General features: G+C 55.6%; 1 protein-coding gene across 5 annotated transcripts in view; it reads right to left on the reverse strand.

Moving 5' to 3' along the window:
- Nucleotides 1-18,084, reverse strand: part of Ppard (peroxisome proliferator activated receptor delta) — an 84,062-nt gene that overhangs the window by 2,966 nt on the left and 63,012 nt on the right. For 3 of the 5 annotated variants that reach the window (XM_004624201.2, XM_023720644.1, XM_023720655.1), the window contains 6 exons: nt 15,692-15,919; nt 8,587-8,741; nt 6,995-7,133; nt 5,380-5,582; nt 4,801-5,251; nt 2,107-3,976 (listed from right to left, as the gene is read on the reverse strand). In XM_004624201.2, the coding sequence (XP_004624258.1) occupies nt 3,729-3,976; nt 4,801-5,251; nt 5,380-5,582; nt 6,995-7,133; nt 8,587-8,741; nt 15,692-15,818 (1,323 nt within the window). In that variant the 5' untranslated portion in view covers nt 15,819-15,919 and the 3' untranslated portion in view covers nt 2,107-3,728. Of the gene's footprint in view, nt 1-2,106; nt 3,977-4,800; nt 5,252-5,379; nt 5,583-6,994; nt 7,134-8,586; nt 8,742-15,691; nt 15,920-17,743; nt 17,780-18,084 lie in introns of those variants that run through there. The other 2 variants (XM_023720660.1, XR_002822079.1) reach the window with 2 other exon arrangements.

Here is an 18,084-nt window from a genome sequence, read left to right on the forward strand (position 1 = left end):
GTGGCACTCTTCCCTCCTGGCCACTCTGCACCGAGCAGCTTTGCTCCCCCACGCCCTTCTGCCACGATCTTCCTGCTTTGGGGCCAGTCACCCACGGACTGATCTGAAACCATGGGCCACGTTAGCCACTTCCTCCTCTCATCGTGGGCGTCAGGTGATACATCTCAGTGCCAGAAAACTAGCTGATTACCCTCGTCCCAAGCCTTCCATTTCTTCCTCCCTTTTTCTTTCCCTTCTGTTCCCTGGGGCTGGCACTCTCCTGGCTGTGACAGACCCACGGGACCTGACAGTTCAGAACACTCTGCCAGCTGTCAGCGCAGTGAACAGGGAGGTCAGTGTCATTCATGTTCATCACTTCCACGTGAGCTGGCTGCTGATGGGATTGATTTTAGTGTTGATTTTGACATCCACCCTTTCTCATGCTCCTCTATGCTGCAGGGGCTGGAAATCTGCAAACTACACAGCCTCCCTCCTAAGGTTTTTTCTTTTTTTTTCCGTAACTGGAGATTGAACTCAGGCCCTTGCGCTTGCCAGGGAAGTGCTTCTTCTACTGAACCATCCTCCCCTCCTTTTCTCTTTTTGGTGGAACCACAGATTGAACTCAGGCCCTTGTGCTTGCCAGGCAAACACTTACTCTACTGAGCTACCTTCCCTGCCCGGAGGGTTTTTCAATCAGAGATGAAGTGGCAGACAAGAAGGCAGGAAGCCTGGAATGCTGGTGGCACTCCTGGCAGGGGCAGCTGCATGGGCTCTTGGCCTCCTCCCTCAGTGACAAGCCCCCAGGGACAGCGGCTGTGGCGGCTGCGGAGCTCCGGCAGCCCCAGCTGTATGGCGTGCATGAACTCTCCAGCAGCTGCTTCTCAAGCAGGTCCGCAGGTGGCTTGGGCCAGAGTTCTGCAGTGGCAGGGCACTGTCTCACCCTGGTAGCCGCTGGATGATCCATGTTCCACTCAGCTCTAGGGGTGAGACTGGCTTTCTTCAGGTACTCCTGTCTGGAGGACCTCAATTTTTACCTTTGATCTTTTAGTCCTTTCCATTCTTTGTAACAGTTCCTGGGGTAGATTCCCTATTTGGCAATGTTTAGCGGCCTTTGTCCTCCTGCCTGGATGCGCAGGTGGGCTGCAAATGTGTGCCATGGATGCACTGGCTTGGTGCTACTGGCAGGAGGTGGGAACTCGAGGTGAGGCCTTGCGGGAGGTCTTTAGGTCATTGGGAGTGGAGCCACCAAGGGAATTATGGGACCCTTTTGTTTTTTCTAGCACTGGGATTGAACCTCAGGCCCTCACACCCTTCTTTTCTTGAGATGAGGGCTCGCTAAATTGACCAGTCTGGGCTCACACCTGTGATACTCCTGCTTTTGCCTCTCGGAGCTCTGGTATTACAAGCTGCACCCTTTATTTTTTGTTTAACTGTCCAGGCTAGGCTCAAACTTGCTCTCTTGGTAGAACAGACCTTGTCTTTTTCTTTGCTTCCTGGTGAGTGATTTTGTTCTACCACACACTGCTCCACTGACCTTTTGCCACTGGCCAGAGCAACAAGGCCGGATGACCACAAAGTGAAACTTTCAGCACTGCTGGCCGAAACACACCTATCAGCTTTCCTGGGTATTTGTTACGGTGCTGGAAAGCTGACGAGCACACACACTCATTGATCTCGCCTCAGCCACAGCCAGACGTGCTGGCTGCCAAGGGCTGGCTCGACTGTAGGCTCCATGCCAATGGCCCTGCAGTAGTGGAGAAAGATGCTGTTGGCTGAGGACGGGAAAGCCGTCTCTCTTGGGCCCGTGGAGGGCTGGCCTGGGTTTTCAAGTCTCACGTGGCACTCAGGGCCGCGGGCTCACTGTCCACGCCCCCAGGGCCTTCCATGGCCCTCAGACCTGCCTCTTTCTTTCTAGATGGTGCTCTTCACAGGGTCGCAACCTTTCCCACTTCCTGTCCTCTGCTTGGCCAGACGGCAGCTTAACTGTTCTCCACACCTGTGACAAATGGGGGCCTAACAGCTACCACAGCTGCCTGAACCCCAGAGCTTTTGCCCCTGTGGCTGTGGAGGAGGAAGACAATGAATCCTTCAGCCCAGAAAAACACACAAATGGCAGTTGGCCTCAAGTCAGCTCTTAAATACTTAATTCCCATTTATTTAAAGTTTAAAGTTCTGTCAGTCTGTGTACACTATTTATATTAAAAACACAGGAAGTTGGGCTCCTAGCAAAAATATACATTTCAGTATTGGAGATTGCAGAGATACTGAGGTCCAAGGCCCTCAGCAAGACGGAGCGGGGGCGGGCGTGGGCACTGCCCTCCTTCACAGCTTTGGCGCAGAGGGTGGCGCCCCAGCACGAAGTTGGCTGGGCCAGTACAGGAGTGCACAGGTGAGGATCTTCTAGTAGATGGGCCCAGGGACACAAGTGTCCACCAGGCTGGCAGGGGCAGAGGCAGGCCCCTTCCTCCCCTCCCAAAGGCCCTTGGGAAGGACTAGGCAGAGCACAGGAAGCCCAGGTTCAAATCCTGGCCTTACCTAGTCCCTCACCTCTACGGCCTGGCAGACCCTCTCGCTGATCCTGCACCCAGCCCCGGCCTCAGTCCCTCCTCTGAGGTGCCTGCACTTCCACCAGGGACTGAAGTGGCTGGCCTCAGCCACAGGACCAGTCTGAGCAGGTCCCAGAGGCTGCTCAGGGACAGTTTCCAGAGATCAGCTCACCGTCTGTCGAGCAAACAGGGCAGCGTGCCCCTGGCAGCTCCTTCTGGGTGGACACCTTGCCCACTTGGACCTGCCTGGCCTGGGGACAGAGGCTGCCTGGCACGTACCTCTCAGGGAGAGGGAGAGGGAGGCACAGAAATGTGGGTAAAGTGATCGCAGTGCAGTACAGGATGTGCGCTGGGGCAGCAGCTCTGTAAGTGTTGGGTGGGGCTGGGCCCAGCACCTCCTGCTGGCAAAAGGGGCAAATGTCAGGCCAGGCACTGGGGGCTGACGGCGGGGAGTGGGTGGTGATGAAGGCCTGCCCCAGGACTCAGAATTAAATGTACTGTTCCTTGCAACCAGCCTCCACCTCCCTGCTTAGTGGGGTACAGGGCCCTACTTGTAGAGAACCCTGGTTCCATCCAGGCTAGGGGTGCAGCTGGTGCAGGAGCCACTAGCCATGTTGGTCTAGAAAACTGGTGCACAGAAAGGAAGGTTGTGGGGTACAGGAGCTGGGAGGGGCTCGAGTCTGGGTCCAGCCTCGGTCTCCAGCAGGAGGCAGTGTGGGGAACACATCTGGGTCCCGGCCAGGTGCCCTGCCCACAGTCCTCTGCAGCTGGGACCCAGGGATCACAGGCTGCTGCGGCTCAGTCTAGGCTAAGCTTCTGAAGAAGCCTTGCCCAGAAAGCTTAGTGTTTCTTTGGAGGGCTCCAGGATTCAGACTGCTACAGGAGGCGGAACCTGAAGCCAGGGGGCAGGGCCTAGGGGTGTGGCCTGGAGGGAGGGGGCGGGGCCACTCCTCGGAGAGAAAGGTGGGAGAGGGTCCTAATCTAGGCTGTTGGTGAGAGAACACAGACTGTCTCGGACAGGAGAGAGGTAGGGGCGAAGAGAGCAAGAAGGGAAACAGGTGCAGAGGGAAGAGGGAGCAGGCAAGACCAGAAATGACAGACACAAAGGGAAGGTGGAAGAGCAAAGCACGGGGGAAAAGGGGACAGGGGAGCCAGGGCTCGTGTGTCCAGACTCCTGGGGCCTGCAGAGGCCTGGGCGCAGGCTCAGTACATGTCCTTGTAGATCTCCTGCAGTAGTGGGTGCAGCAAAGTCTCAGTCTCGGTCTTCTTGAGCCACTGCATCATCTGGGCATGCTCAGTGACCAGCTGCCGCAGGTCGGCCATCTTCTGCAGCAGCTTGGGGAAGAGGTACTGGGTGTCGGGGTGGTTGACCTGCAGGTGGAACTCGAGGGCGCGCAGGATGGTGTCCTGGATGGCCTCCACCTGAGGCACATTCATGAGGCCCGGCCGGTCTATGGGGACAGGGACGCGCAGGGTCTCATCCAGGGCCACCTGGCCTGGGACAGACCTGAACCCTGCCTGTCAGCGACAGTGCTGCCGAGTTGCGGCCTCAGCCCCTCTTTCATATCCTGCCTAATCAGGGAGAGTAGTAGGCACCATGTTTAAGAGTCCATGTGTGCCTAGGTTCTAATCCTGCCTCTCCCAAAGACTGCCCAGAAGGCCTGAGTAGGTTATCTGCTCTCTGTGGGCTTCAGTCTAATCTGTAGAACTGGAGTAAAATAAAAGAACCTCCAACTGGGGGTTGCTGAACACCAAATGAGCTATGATTATGAAAAGGACTAGAACAGCGTATGGCACGAGGTGAGCTCTATGTCAGTGCTGATGAGCAGGCTCCTTACTAGGTTGGAATCCAAAAAGCGGAGGTGAAACAGGTATGTCCACCACCCTAAATAACCCCATAAACACGATGGCTACTTTTTTATTTTCTTTTATTTGTGTGTGTGTGTGTGTGTGTGTGTGTGTGTGTGTGTGTGGCCAGCTCAGCCCACCAGGGGGCGGGCTGGCTGGCATGTGGTGCTGGGGGACTGAACCGCAGTCCCTGTAGCTTTGCTAAGCTTGTTCTAAATAGGTGCTTTAGACCACTGAGCCATCTCACCAGCCCCATACTTTTTTCTATCTCTTCTCTACCTCCATCTGTATAATGAGACAGAGCCAATCCTGTGCAGCAGTGTGGGGTGACAGATACGTCCCCACACTGACTGAGCTCAGGCCTGGTGCCCTGGGGGTGGCCTGACCCTTGAGACCCCTGCGGTCCACCTGCCCCAGCCTCACTCACCTCCGCACAGAATGATGGCTGCAATGAACAGAGCCAGGTCACTGTCGTCGAGTTCCAGGGCATTGAACTTGACAGCAAACTCAAACTTGGGCTCAATGATATCAATGAAGGGCTTGCGCAGGCTGCGCAAGAACTCGTGGGTGACAAAGCCACTGCCATTGGCCACCAGCAGCCCATCTTTGTTGACAATGGAGGCCAGCATGGCAAAGATGGCCTCGTGCACACCATACTTGAGCAGGGTCACCTGGTCGTTGAGGAAGAGGCTGCTGAAGTTGGGGATGTTCTTGGCGAACTCGGTGAGCTCACGCACGGTCTCCACCGTGGTGCACTGGCAGCGGTAGAACACGTGCACACTGATCTCCTTGTAGGGCGGCAGGCCGCTCACCAGCTGCTTCCACACCAGGCCCCTCTCTGCCTGCCACAGTGTCTCGATGTCATGGATCACAAAGGGCTGAAAACCAGGTCCCATCAGAGGCCAGGCCTCGCGGCTTCCCACCCCCACCCCACCCCCGCTCCCACATCCCTGCCTGCTCAGTGGAGCCGGGGCTGCCGAGGTGCCGGCTGGGCAGTGACACTCACCGCCGTGTGGCTGGACTTGCCAGTGAGGATGCTGCGGGCCTTCTTTTTGGTCATATTGAAGTTTTTCAGGTAGGCGCTATAGATGTGTTTGGAGAAGGCCTTCAGGTCAGCCAGCTGCGGGTTGTGTGGGTGCCCCTCGTTGGCTGTCAGGCCTGCCACCAGCTTCCTCTTCTCAGCCTCCGGCATCCGGCCAAAGCGGATGGCTGCACAGAGGGGTGGGGGACAGTGACCAAGGGGCCAGGCAGGAGGTAGTACTCCCACCTTCCAGTCCCTCCTTAGGTACACATGTCAAGGATGGAGACCTAGTTGTTTTTGTTTTTTTTTTAAATTTGGTATAGGGTCTATAGGGTGTATAGGGTCTCACTACACAGCTCCAACTCGTAGTGATGCTCCTGTTTTCAGCCTCCTAAGCACTGGGATTACAAGCGCAGGCCACCATGCCCAGGCTTAGTTGCCCCTCTCAGTGTGCCCTGGGGCAGAGTCGGCACAGCACACTGGGGACTGAACCCTGGCCTCTGTGCTCTGCCTAAGCAGATGCTTTAGTCTGCTGAGCTATCTGGCCAGGCTGGAGACCTAGTTTTGTTCCCTCAGAGACTCCAGAGTAAGGAGGGCAGCACTGTTCCCACCCCACTGCAAGACCTCAGCCCCGGGAGGGCGGGGCTCTGTCTTCCTCACAGGGTCTTCACTTGTCAAGTGACTGGGTCCCCTGGCTGGCGTGGCACAGCATGGTACCTCCCAGGCAGCATCGCTTTGGGTGCGTTGTTTCACCTTCTTCTTTTGTCAGGAAATGTGAGCTGGCAGCTTAAATCTTACTGGGTCATTGGCACAATTAAATGGGTATATTTCCTGGAGCTCCAGCTACTCGAAAGGCTGAGGTGGGAGGATCACGTGAACCCCGGAGTTCAAGGACAACCCGGGCAACAATCTCCAAAAGAATGCAGGATACGAATCTGACTTTTGTTTACGGAAAAACTGAGGAAAGGATCCAGTCAGCCTGAGTCTTCCTAGGAACCCCCTAAGCCTCCAAGGCAATGGGGGCCAGGCAGATACAGACTCGTGGCGAAAGGTCAACCCCTATGTCTGCCTGAGTCCAGGAAAAGCCACAGATGGGATGTGGGCCCCACCACGGCTACCATGCAAGACAACTGGTGCACTGCAGGCAAGGGGTCCCTGCCGCTGACCAACATGGAGACATGTAAACAAGAGGCTCGCACAGAGGGGCTGGGTGGCCATTACCCATCCTGCCCTACGCTGTACAGAAGGCCCGGGTGGAGCATGGACAGGGAAAGCTCAGCCTTCTGGGAGTGCCAGGCTCCTCGCAGCTCACATGTATGTCATTTACTGGCTCCTGCCCACCTTCAGACCCTGTAGCTTTGGTGCCTTATCAGGTCCCCTGAGACCGGCTGAGTTCCAGGAGCCGTGTCCCCAACACTTCACAGAGGTGGCCACAGATGCAGAGAAGTGACTGCATATGCCTGGCACCCATGGTGGACACTGGCGGTCTGGGGAAGTGGCAGGTCTTGGTGCCCAGATCCCAGGTGCAGGTGGGCAGCGTCTGCAAGTGACACTCCCTCAGTGCCAGGCTGCTCCCCAGCGCCCCCCGCCGTGCTCTCACCATTGTGCGACATGCCCAGGGCAAGGCATTTCTGGAAGCGGCAGTACTGGCACTTGTTGCGGTTCTTCTTTTGGATCTTGCAGTTCCGATCGCACTTCTCATACTCCAGCTTCATACGGATGGTCCGGCGGAAGAAGCCCTGTAGGGCCCAGAGCGGTGAGCGGCTGCCGGGAGGGGGCGCTAAGGAGCCGGCTCCACCAGCCGGCTGCACCGAGGCGCCCACACGCACCAGCCTAAGAACTAGTGACACGGAGTGAAACGGGCAAGTACTTTGGAAGGAAAAAGAAGAAAACAAACCCTAAGCCTTTTTAATTTTTTGATGGCACTGGGGTTGAATCCATCGGCACTCCACTATTGAGCGACATCTCTGGCCCTTTTTATTTTGAGACAGGGTCTAGCTAACTTACCTAGGCTGGGTTCAAACTTGTGACCTTCCTCATTCAGTTTCCCTCAGTGCTGGAACTGCAGGTGTGCACCACCACACCCAGCTCACAGATTGTTTTATTTTTATTTATTTTTTAAAGTATTTGTTTTATTTTTTATTTTTTAAAGAGGCCAACAGTTCTTTGAACTTTTTTTTTTAATTTTATTTATGTGTGTGGCCAGCTCAGCCCACCAGGGGGCAGGGCTGGCTGGCATGTGGTGCTGGGGGATTGAACTGCAGTCCCTGTGCTTTGCTAAGCTTGTTCTAAGTAGGTGCTTTAGATCACTGAGCCATCTCACCAGCCCCTCACAGATTGTTTTACTAAACCACCATTTATGAAATACAGAACCAGATGCATTTAAGAACACATCAAGTTAGTCACAAAACAATTTCATGTTACCAGACTAACAAGTTTTAAGACTTCTTTGGGCATGGAAAGTAAATGTGGTGTCTAATTTTAATCATTTGAAGAATTTAGGATGCAGTGGTTCACACCTCCAATTCCAGCACTGAGGCAGGAGGACTGTAAATTCAACACCTGCCAAAGTGGCTTACTGAGACCCTGTCTCCAAATTATAGATAGATGACAGGTAGATAGACAGGTAATAGATAGGCAGGTAGGCAGGTAGGACTGGGAGTGTAGCTCATTCCTGAACATAGTCAGTGCCCCTGGGTTCCAGCCCAGTACATTAAAAAAAAAAGGGGCGGGGGGAGATTTTTGAATTATTTTTTCTTTTTGGTGGATTGACAACAATTTGAGAACTTTGAGTTCTACTTAATTTCTTCTATAAGATTTGTGAAATTTTCACATTATGCAGTTAGGAGGAAACACTGGAAAAAAAAGTGTAATGTACTGTTTTTGTGTTTTTTTACCCAAAAGGCCTTCAGACACAGGAAACTCTGACCTTAGGAAGACTGGACCCTAAAGCCCTTCTCCTTTCCTGCCTGCCTTCTGAAGTCTGGTCCCCACCTAGGGGGGTCCAGTACTGCCCAGCAGGCCAGGCCAGCAAGGAAGCCTGTTCTTTTCCGCAGGGTCCAGGGCTTTGGCCTGGGATGGGCCCAGCGAAATTCCACAGTGGGTATCGTTGACCCTGGCCTGCGGCAGAGGACGCTCTATGGCTGGTCAGCTCCCTCATGACCACAGCCGGGCAGGCCCCACTGTCCGTACCTTGCAGCCCTCACATGCGTGGACACCATAGTGGAAGCCAGACGCCTTGTCCCCACACACCCGGCATTCCATGTTGAGGCTGCCGCCTGAGGCCCCGTCACAGCCCATCTGCAGCTGGTCCAGCAGCGAGGGTGGTGAGGCTCCTTGAGGGAGGTCTGTGGACACACGACAGGAGAGCTTCATACTCTGCCAGCCAGGAAGCACCCTCACTGTGGGCCTAGGCACTCCACCATGTGGCAGAGAACTTTTCCGAGGACCCATTTCCTCATCTCCAGCATCTGACAGGGAAACATGGCTCTGGGTAGCCTTCCTGCACTAGCCTCACTGGAGGACAGGGAGTGGGCATGGCCAAGCTTTGGTTGGGGGCCGAGGGAGGCAGTCTCTAACTAGGAGGCCCTTGGAAAGCCACTGTCCCTCCTGCTTTCGAGGCTGTCCGCATGGTTGGTGTGGCATGTTCTGTGGAATCTGCAGAAGTACAAGGCTCTACAAAGCCATCTGTCCTGCTTCCGAAGCTCCCTGTGTAGAAGCCACAGATGCCACTGTGGGTTCCTCCAGAACCTCATAATCACAGCCCCCAAACTCTGAAGTGGGAACAAAGAGCACAGCGATCCGTCACAGTGACCCGTGAGGTACTGTCTGTCTGAGTTTTCCTACCCAAGGCGCAGCTGTTTGAACCATGGTGTTGGGAAGGAAGGCAGGTGGTGTGGCTGCAGCTTTGGGGCAAGTGTGTGTCACATGACTTCAGGACATTGTGCATCTCCCCTGAAACGCCCCATGAAATTCTGGGGACCTCACTGGATCTTGGCCTGTAGAGCCTGCTCAGTCACACCATGGAGTTCAGGTGTCTGGACACCCCCTCTGCCATACTGGCCTAGTGCCTGCTCCCTCATGGGACAGTGGAACAATTTTCTCAGAGGCAGAGCCAAGTGCCTGACTAGGAACCAGCGGCTCAAACAGGGTCACCTGAAAGAGCCCCCAGAGAGGCATCCTGTCCACCTTCTCCTCTCTGGAGACTAGGGGACCCATCCTGGCCACAGCAGCTAATCAAACAGCACAGGCCCCAAAGGAGGGGCCCAGCAGGCTGCTCCCCTCCTGGGTGATAAGGTTAAGGGGTGACACAAACTCTATATGGCCTGTCCCATTCCAGTGCCTTTGCTCTCCCATCTTTATTCTCCCACCAGATCCCAGATGGGGACATCAGGCCCCTCCATCCCTCAGGCAAAGCAGGTGTGGTTTTCTCAGGAGCCTTTGTCACTATCTGACAGAGTCCACCCATGTTTGTTTGTGGCTGGGTGCCACCCACTAGATGTCAGGGACACAAAGGCAGGGAACTGCCATGCAGGTGCTGGACGAAGGGCAGCCTGGGAGTCTGTGCAGGTCCTGGCCTCAGCAGTACCAGCTGGGACCTGCTGCCCCTGGAGGCTTTAGGACGGGGACAATAGCACTCACAGTAGCTGTGTGGGAAAGTGAGAGAACATGCCACAAAAGCCCTTTGTGGAGGCTGTGCAGATGCTGACACTGCCCCCTGGACCTGGGTGCCCTGTGTGTACTGCTGTGGATGCCCGTCCCTCACACACTCCCTTTGAACCCAGGAACCCAGCCCCACCCAAACCGAAGCACCACAGATGAGTCACATCTCTCTCCAGTCCTTCCTCCTCCTCCCCGTGGCCCAGGTGGCCCTGCACAAGGCAATGCCCTCCTTTTCCATTTACCAACAGACACAGGCATCTGCAGAGCACCTGCTGGGGGCAGGGCAGGACAGGACCAGACCTTGTCCTCAGCCAGCTGAGCGAGGAAACCCGCAAGGGGGAGGGCAGGGGCAGCTGTATGGTGTGGGGGCAGCAGGGCAGGTGACTGCTTTCCTCATGGGGTAGAGGTGAGGACCCTAGACGATCCCCAGCTGACTTCCAGGTGCTCGGGACGGGTGGGCAGAGTTGGTGTGAAGTGTTCAGGGGCCGCGAGGCCCAAGCTCAAAGCCCTTCTGCAGCACGTTCCAGCAAATGGTCCTGAGGTCAAGGCCAAGCGTCCTGGGCTCAGGTCCCTGCTCAGCCCCAGAGCCTCAGTTTCCATTTCTGCAAAGTGCAGGTGAGAACACACTTGGAGAGTCCTGGTGATAAGATCATCCAGAGAAGGCTCCTGGAGCAGGGTGTGCTGCATATCCTAAGTACCAGCTATTCTGAGAGAGCCTGGATCTCCCCCATGCTGGACCACGCCCCCCAAGTCAGGAGAGCCCCGGGGCACCGCTGCTTTCCCCTCCCTTCCTGCCTGCAGTGCTGATGGTTAGAAGAGCTCTAAGCCTACATCATACAAACCTTGCTGTCCACTGGCAATACCCAGGGCTGAACTGTGAGGAGACCTGGAGAATGAGGGTCCTAGAAGGTCCCCACTGGGAATCAGCACTAAGCAGACAGTGAGGGGGGTCTGAGGGTCCCATTCTATTCTACGTGTCCATTATGTGAACTGACATAATAACTGGGGAGCAGTAAGGGTTGGTCCCCAAATCATCTCATCCTCCCCAAAGCACTGAGGGCAGAATCTAGGGACCAGGTTCTGAGGGCCCCTATATTCTATGCCTCTTGGTCAGAACTAGGGTGGGCAGGGCTGTCTGGGATTCTGAGAGGGCCTCATCAGCAGGGGAGCCCCTGCCTGCAGCCTGGGGCTGGCCTGGAAGAGAGCTGGGTTCCCACGCATACACATCTGCTCCTGTCACCTGGCCAGGCCCGGTTCCTTGCTGGAGTGTGTTCTCCAAAGGCCCAGGTTGAGTACTCGGTCCCCACACTGTGGTGACAGTAGAACTCTTAGGAGTGGGGCCAAGTGGGGAGAGATCAAGTCACTGGGCATGGCCCTGCCTCTCTTCCTCCTCTCTGCTGAGAAGCTCTCTCTACCATGAACCCTCTGCGGGATGTGCTGTCACAGGAACAAAAGCATTGGCCTAGTGACGGTAGTCTGGGGCCTCCCAAATTGTGAGCCAAACAAACCTTTTTTCTTCTAAACTTCATTGTCTTGAGTATTTTGTCACAGTGATGGAAAGCTAACAGCCCTCCCACTATGCTCCCTCCAGCCTCCCCTCAGCTTCCTGCTGGGCGTTCTGTGTCTTCTTGAGACATCCTGCCAGGCCTGCACCCTGAACTCCCTGTCATCGGGGTCTGACCTCCCCAGCAGGGGAAGGATAAAAGCCCCCATTTGTCAGGCCTCTAAGCACCAAGCCTGGCACTATCTGTCACCTGCCTCACTGCGTGGGCTGGAAGCTAAACTTGACTTACCTGTGGAAGCCGTGTGTTTACCAAAATAGTACCATGTTACGGCGGGCCTGTGTGCCAGGCGCTCTACTGAGTATAACACACCTGTTCAACCCCCAGAAAAACCTCAAAATAACCCTTCAGGGGGGCTCCTCACCCCTTCTTTACAGGTAGGCAAACGGGTTCGGAAGGTCAAGTAACACCCTGGCGGAGGCTGTGATGGTTCTGTGTGTCCATCTGGCTGAGCTGGGGTACCCAGTTTTTGGTTCAAGCATCAGCCCTGCTACTACCTACACCTGGGTTCTCACTGTAATGTTGTCACTGTAAACAACAGGGCTGCTGAGGACAATACCAGGTCATCCCCTGATGTTTGCACTCTGCCAACAGCAGCCAGCCACTTAACAGGAAAATATCAGTTTCACCATCTTTGATTACACATTCGGCAAACAGACACTGTTGACCTTATTCCCACACATTAAGTGTGGCTGAGCTCTCCTGCACACCCAGGCTGCGTGTGGGAGACACACTGTTGTTGCAGCCTCGAGGGCCGCTGGAAGGGGCCAGCCTTCAGTTTACTCTGCTGGCAGGGCCCACAGGCAAAGCGGCACCTGTTAGCTCCCAAAGTCAGGGTGAATTCTGCAGGACTCGAGGGGGGTACTGAGGAGCCCCTTACCTCTGCTGCCCCATCTGCTGGGACCGTGAGTGCCCTGGGGCAGGTACTCAGCCCTGTCCCCCATGGCCCCACTGGCCTGACAGGGTGCCTGGCCCTGCCTGAACACCTCCAGGGATTTGCTGAGTAAGAGGGGTGCCAGCTGGGGGACCTGGGATAAGTAAGCTCCTGGCAGCCTCAGTTTCCTCACTGCAAGCCTGTCCTGCCTGCCTCACGGGCTGAGGGTGCTTCGCAGATGCTGAGCTCAATGCTGGGATGTAGGGTAGGTGCAGAATGGAAGGCAGTTAGGTTAAAACCAGCAGTGCAGCTGTCTACTATTTTATAGATCCCCCCCCCCCTCCGCCACCATTACATTTAAAAGCTAAATCTCCAGCACTTTAAAAAGAAACTGAGACAGGGTTTTGTTGAATAGCCCAGGCTGGGCTCAAACTTGCAATCTTCCCGCCTCAGCTTCCTAGTGTTGGGATGACAGGTGTGCACCACATCTGGCTTGTTTGGGGTTCTCCACAAACCCCTCAGGGACGCAGGCCAATGTCACAGGCTTCTGGGGGGCAGAAGAGGGAGCTAGCAACGCCGAGACCTGCAGCAGGTCAGATACATCACTTCCTATCACCTTGCCGGGCCTTTAATGGGGAGGAGACTGAGACGGGAAGGACAAGGCAGCAGGAAGGGCCACAGCTCACAGGGGGAACCAGGCTTCCTGGCTGGTCTGTGTGGTCTCAAAGCCCTGGCACCCTTGACAAAGAAAGAGGCCCTACATCACCAGGATCCCTCACCCGCCAGCTCCCTTCTACAAATGCTGGACAATTTATTTTAACCTTGGAAGGAAAGTAGCACAAGTGCATTATCAGCGAGGAAAGCAGTGTGGGCTTGCTGAGAAAGGTACACAGCATCTTGTGATAGGGCCTCCTTCACACCCTGCTCCCGGTGAGCCCCGCCACCTCGGTCTGCCCTCTTCTACAGCCTGCTGTTATGCCCGGGGATTGTTTTTTCTTTTTTGTGGTATGGGGAATTGAACTCTGGACCTTGCGCTTGCCAGGCAGGCACTTATTCCGCCGAGTATTCCCCAGCCCTACCCACGGTTTCTTATGCAAGAGACTCCCTCACTTCCAGAACTTAGCCCCTGCATGTGCGTCCACACCTACCTTGTCCCTTCTAGTGGCCACAGGGCATCCTGGATGGCACTTGTGTAGCCTCCCAGCCAGTTCCCCACGGGAGGCAGGCACTGTCCCCTTTCTGCTCTCATGAGCAGCGCTATAGTAAACACACTGCTGGGGACACTTCTGTGTTTACACAAGATGCCTCCCTACAGGGCACTATCTGGCCACCCTTCAGGGCTGTGGGCCAGTCCTCATCCCCTGGCCGGCGCTGACCACGGTCCCCTCCAGTGTGGCAGCTAAGTGGCACCTTTTCTTTCTTTCTTTCTTTCTTTCTTTCTTTCTTTCTTTCTTTCTTTCTTTCTTTTTTTTTTTTTGCGGTACCGGGGATTGAACTCAGGACCCTGCGCTTGCCAGGGAAGCGCTTATTCCACTGAGCCACCTCTCCGGCCCCCAAGACACTTCTCTGACCCGTGGTGGGACTAAAACGTTTGGTTTTCCAGCCACTTGTTGGACTAGGCTTGTCTGCTGATTTTCTGTGAGGTGGCCTGCCCTGCAGAGTCTGTGGGAGCGCTGTATGCGTTGTGGCTGTAACCCAGTAACAATGTGAAAGTCTTCCGACCTCCACTCCTCTCCTCTGCTCAGAGGAGCCCACGAATTATCGACACATGGACAGCACCATGGAGTGGCTGGGCAGAGCCTGCTGCAGACATTTCCCTGGACCTGAGTCCCACCCGCAGAGCTGCCATCGCCACACCTGCCTCGCTGACTTGGGCATGTGTGTGGTCCCAGCAAGGGGTGTGTGGGAAACCAAGGACAGGACACAGCCATCTGCCCGCCCACATACAGGGCCCAGATGGGCCAGGGCAGGGACTGAGGTCACAAATCTGTGCCCTGCTCTTCCTCTCTCGCTCTCCCGACACCCTGGCTCACGGTCAGTTCCAGTGTCGTCCCTGAATTCCAGCCCAATGTTCACAAGGGCACAAGCTAGTACCTGGTGAAGTCTCACTCCTGGGGAGCTGCTTCTTTCTCTCTTCTGAGGAAGATGTCCCCAAACCATCCAGCCACCAGCTGACAAACCACATGGACTACTTGGGGATAGGGGTGCTGTCTATGGCCCCATCACATCATGCCACTGCTGGTGCTGGAGCGGGGTCCAGAGCAGAGGACTGACGGACAGCTCTCCCTTCACCCCAGCCGAGCTTTGCAGGTCAAGGAGCATAGCTCAAGGAAGCAGCTTCTCGGGCTGGGAACCAGCAGGAGTCTGGACTCTATCTCTGCTGCCCGACCCACCTTACCTCGCACCAGCTTGAGTGTCTGCACACAGCTGTCCTTGCTGGGCAGACTGTTTAGTTCAAAGAGCAGCAAGATAGGGTGATAAGGGGGTCCCCTCCCACAGGCCCGGAGCTCCTTGAAGGAGGGGAGTGAGAATCAGTGGGCTGTGCACATCCTACCCAGGAGAGGAGAGGCTGACAGAGAGAGGGACAGGGCACGAGCAGCTAGGATAGTGGTGGGTGGGGCTCAGGGGGTCCCTGAAGGTGGACGCGGCTGACGGTGACGATGCAGTGCCGGAGCAGCCTGGGAAGATCGGTTGCATGAGCTGCCCAGAAGTAAACAGAGGAGAGCCAACAAGCAGGACATGGGAAGCTGAACTGTTCGGCTGCTAGGAACATTAATTACGGCTGGCCCTTCTCGATGCTTAGCACTTAGGTCTAACCACCATGTGGGCAACTCTGCCCACTATAATTAGCACCAGATCAACAGACTCGTGTTTCCACTGATCATAACAATCGCAGGTACAGTGGAGCCTTCCAGGCAGGCATGGTTGAAGCAGACTGGCCTCAGATGCTGGGTGGCCTCAGTGGTGGGATAATGACAATGACAGTGACAAGGATACACATTACCCATGCCTCTTGCTTAGTTCTTACAAACCCAGGTCCACATGGCTGATCTGGGTTCATCTGCTTTCCAGAAAGAAGGGGCAGAGTCTGCACCAGGGCCTGCAGCTCTGGTGCACGGTGGGGTGGGGGCGGGAGCCCAAGGCAGGCTGCCTGGCTCCGGTTCTGCTCTGCACTGCATGATGTGTTGCCCCTCCTCACCTGCATAGCTGCTGGAGGGAAGTACATGCTCTGGTCCCCCGTGGAGCTCTGGGGCTCGTTCGGCCTCTGCCACTTCCTCTTTCTCCTCTTCCCGGACCTCAGGGGTCTCCTCCTGCGGCTGCTCCATGGCTGATCTCCCCTCGGTACCACGCCTGCAGGCCTGGTCATAGCTCTGGCATCATCTGGGTCTGCGCACAGAGGGACCTCTACAGGGCAGTTCCTGTCAGCCTGGGCAGATGGGAGACAAAAAGATGTTAGAGGGGCCGGGGTGATAGCTCAGTGGAATAAGTGCTTCCCTGGCAAGCACAAGGGCCTGAGTTCAATCCCTGGTTCCGCAAAAAAAAAAAAAAAGGAAGAAAGAAAAAAAAAAAGATGTTAGAGGAGGCGGTGCCAAATTGCACGTGATGGGAGTGGGAGAGCAGAGAGAGACATCCCTGATCAGCCCCAGGTTCAAGTGCCAGTGAGTGGGCAGACAGATATGGATCCCTAAAGGAGGAAGAAGGGGAGAAAGAAGAGGTTATCACCATTAGGGAAGCAGCTCTCTCCAGCTCCTTCTTAGGCCCCAAGGTGCCATCTCATGCTCCCCACTCCTGCATCAAAGTCACCTTTCCTACTGCCCTGTCCTCCTGCCTCCTTCAGGAGGTTGGTGGGGTTAACAGCAGGGGCCATTAATCAGCCTGGGTGACCCCTGGACCACCATTCCAACCTCCACTGTAGCATCCTGCTCTTCTAGTGTTTGGAGCCTGTCAGAAAGAATCAGGGTTTCCCAACCCTCCAGCCTCCCTGGTGATTTGTATAAGTGCCTCCCTCAATACCCACGCTGACCCCAGACTCAGGCTACAAATCCCTGCTCTCCTAGGCTGCTGCTCCTGAGGGGCAGGTCCCATCCTTTCTCTGCCGGGGTATGGAGGAAAGATGCATTCCTGCTGCGTCTGGCTCCTGCACACAGCAGACCTGCGGCCTGACCCTGGCTGGGGAGGTTGGCTCATGGCAGTGACCTGTGTCCTCCTTACCTAGAGGAGGCAGCAGCTGTCAGTGAGTAAAGTCCTGTCCACCAATGCTGCAGGCGGAGGTGCAGATTAGAAGGCCCCGTGGGAGGGACTCTTCCTCCCAACAGGACGCAGCAGGGACTGACCCACAGCCATGCCGCCTTGTGCAGGGGCAGGAGAGGGAAGGATCTGCTTTAGGGAGACTCACATCCATGGGACCCTCTCCTTCCCCCGCTTCCTCCTTCAGGGATCCATATCTATCTGCCCACTCACTGGCACTTGGACCTGGGACTGGTCAGGGATGTCTCTCTCTGGCTACATTCTAGGCTCGCCAACTTGGCTGTTCACTGGAATCACAGAGGCATTTTTAAGAATATGAATGTCGGGGCCAGGGAGATGGCTCACTAGAATAAGTACTTCTCTGGCAAGTGTATGGGCCTGAGTTCAATCCCTGGTTTCGCAAAAGAGAGAGAGAGAGAGACAGACAGAGAGAGAGAGAGAGAGAGAGAGAGAGAGAGAGAGAGAGAGAATATGAATGTCTAGCTAGGTATGGTGGCGCAGACCTGGAATCCCAGCTCTCTGGGAAGCTGAGGCAGGAAAATGGAAAGTTAGAGCCCAGCCTGAGCAACTTAGTAAATTAGAAAGACCCTGTCTCATAAATAAATAAATAGGGATGTAGCTCAGTGCGAAGGCGGAGGGTTCCATCTCTAATACTGGGGGGAGTCACTTGGGGGGGGGCTGAGATTTTAGGGTTTTGTACTGGGGCTCGAACTCAGGACCTTACACTTGTCAGGCAGGTGCTTATGCTGCTGAGCTGTCTCTTTAGATTTTAATCTTGTGGTGACTGTAAGGTGCAGCCAAGCTCCAGAACCACTGCTCTGAAGCACAGCAGCGCCGTCCAGTAGCAAGCGGCTCCCTCCAACACCTGCCCCTTGCTGGGACCCCAACGACCTCCTCCCAGTTCTCCACAGACAGCCCTCCTCCCAGTTCTCCACAGACAGCTCGGGTACTCGGCCTCCACTCTAAGTGGCTTGGGGGCGGGGTCTGCACGTGTGGGAAGCACCTTGTTGATGTGACAGCCACAGGAAGTGGGAGGTCCTCAAGGAAGAGAGCAGCGTGTCAGGGGAGAAAAAGGAAGACACGCCTCAGCGTTGGTGCAGAGGCAGCAGAGCCCTGGAACGGCTGAGCTGTTCAGGGGACGGGTGAAGGGCCAACTAGTGACACATGACTGGTGACTGTGAGGTTAGCAGAGGCCCTGAGTCAAGTTTTGGCCCTTCAGTCCTTAGGGGACCTGGGCTTACAAGAGTAGGCAGAGGGGGGCCTGGCCCTAGCTCAGTCCTTTAAGTGGCTGCTTCCACAAAGCTGTCAGCCTCAGGTTGCTGGAGTTCGAACCTCACAACTCTC

The sequence above is a fragment of the Octodon degus genome, unplaced genomic scaffold, assembly GCF_000260255.1.
Source record: "Octodon degus isolate 3935 unplaced genomic scaffold, OctDeg1.0 scaffold00005, whole genome shotgun sequence".
Lineage (NCBI taxonomy): Eukaryota > Metazoa > Chordata > Mammalia > Rodentia > Octodontidae > Octodon > Octodon degus.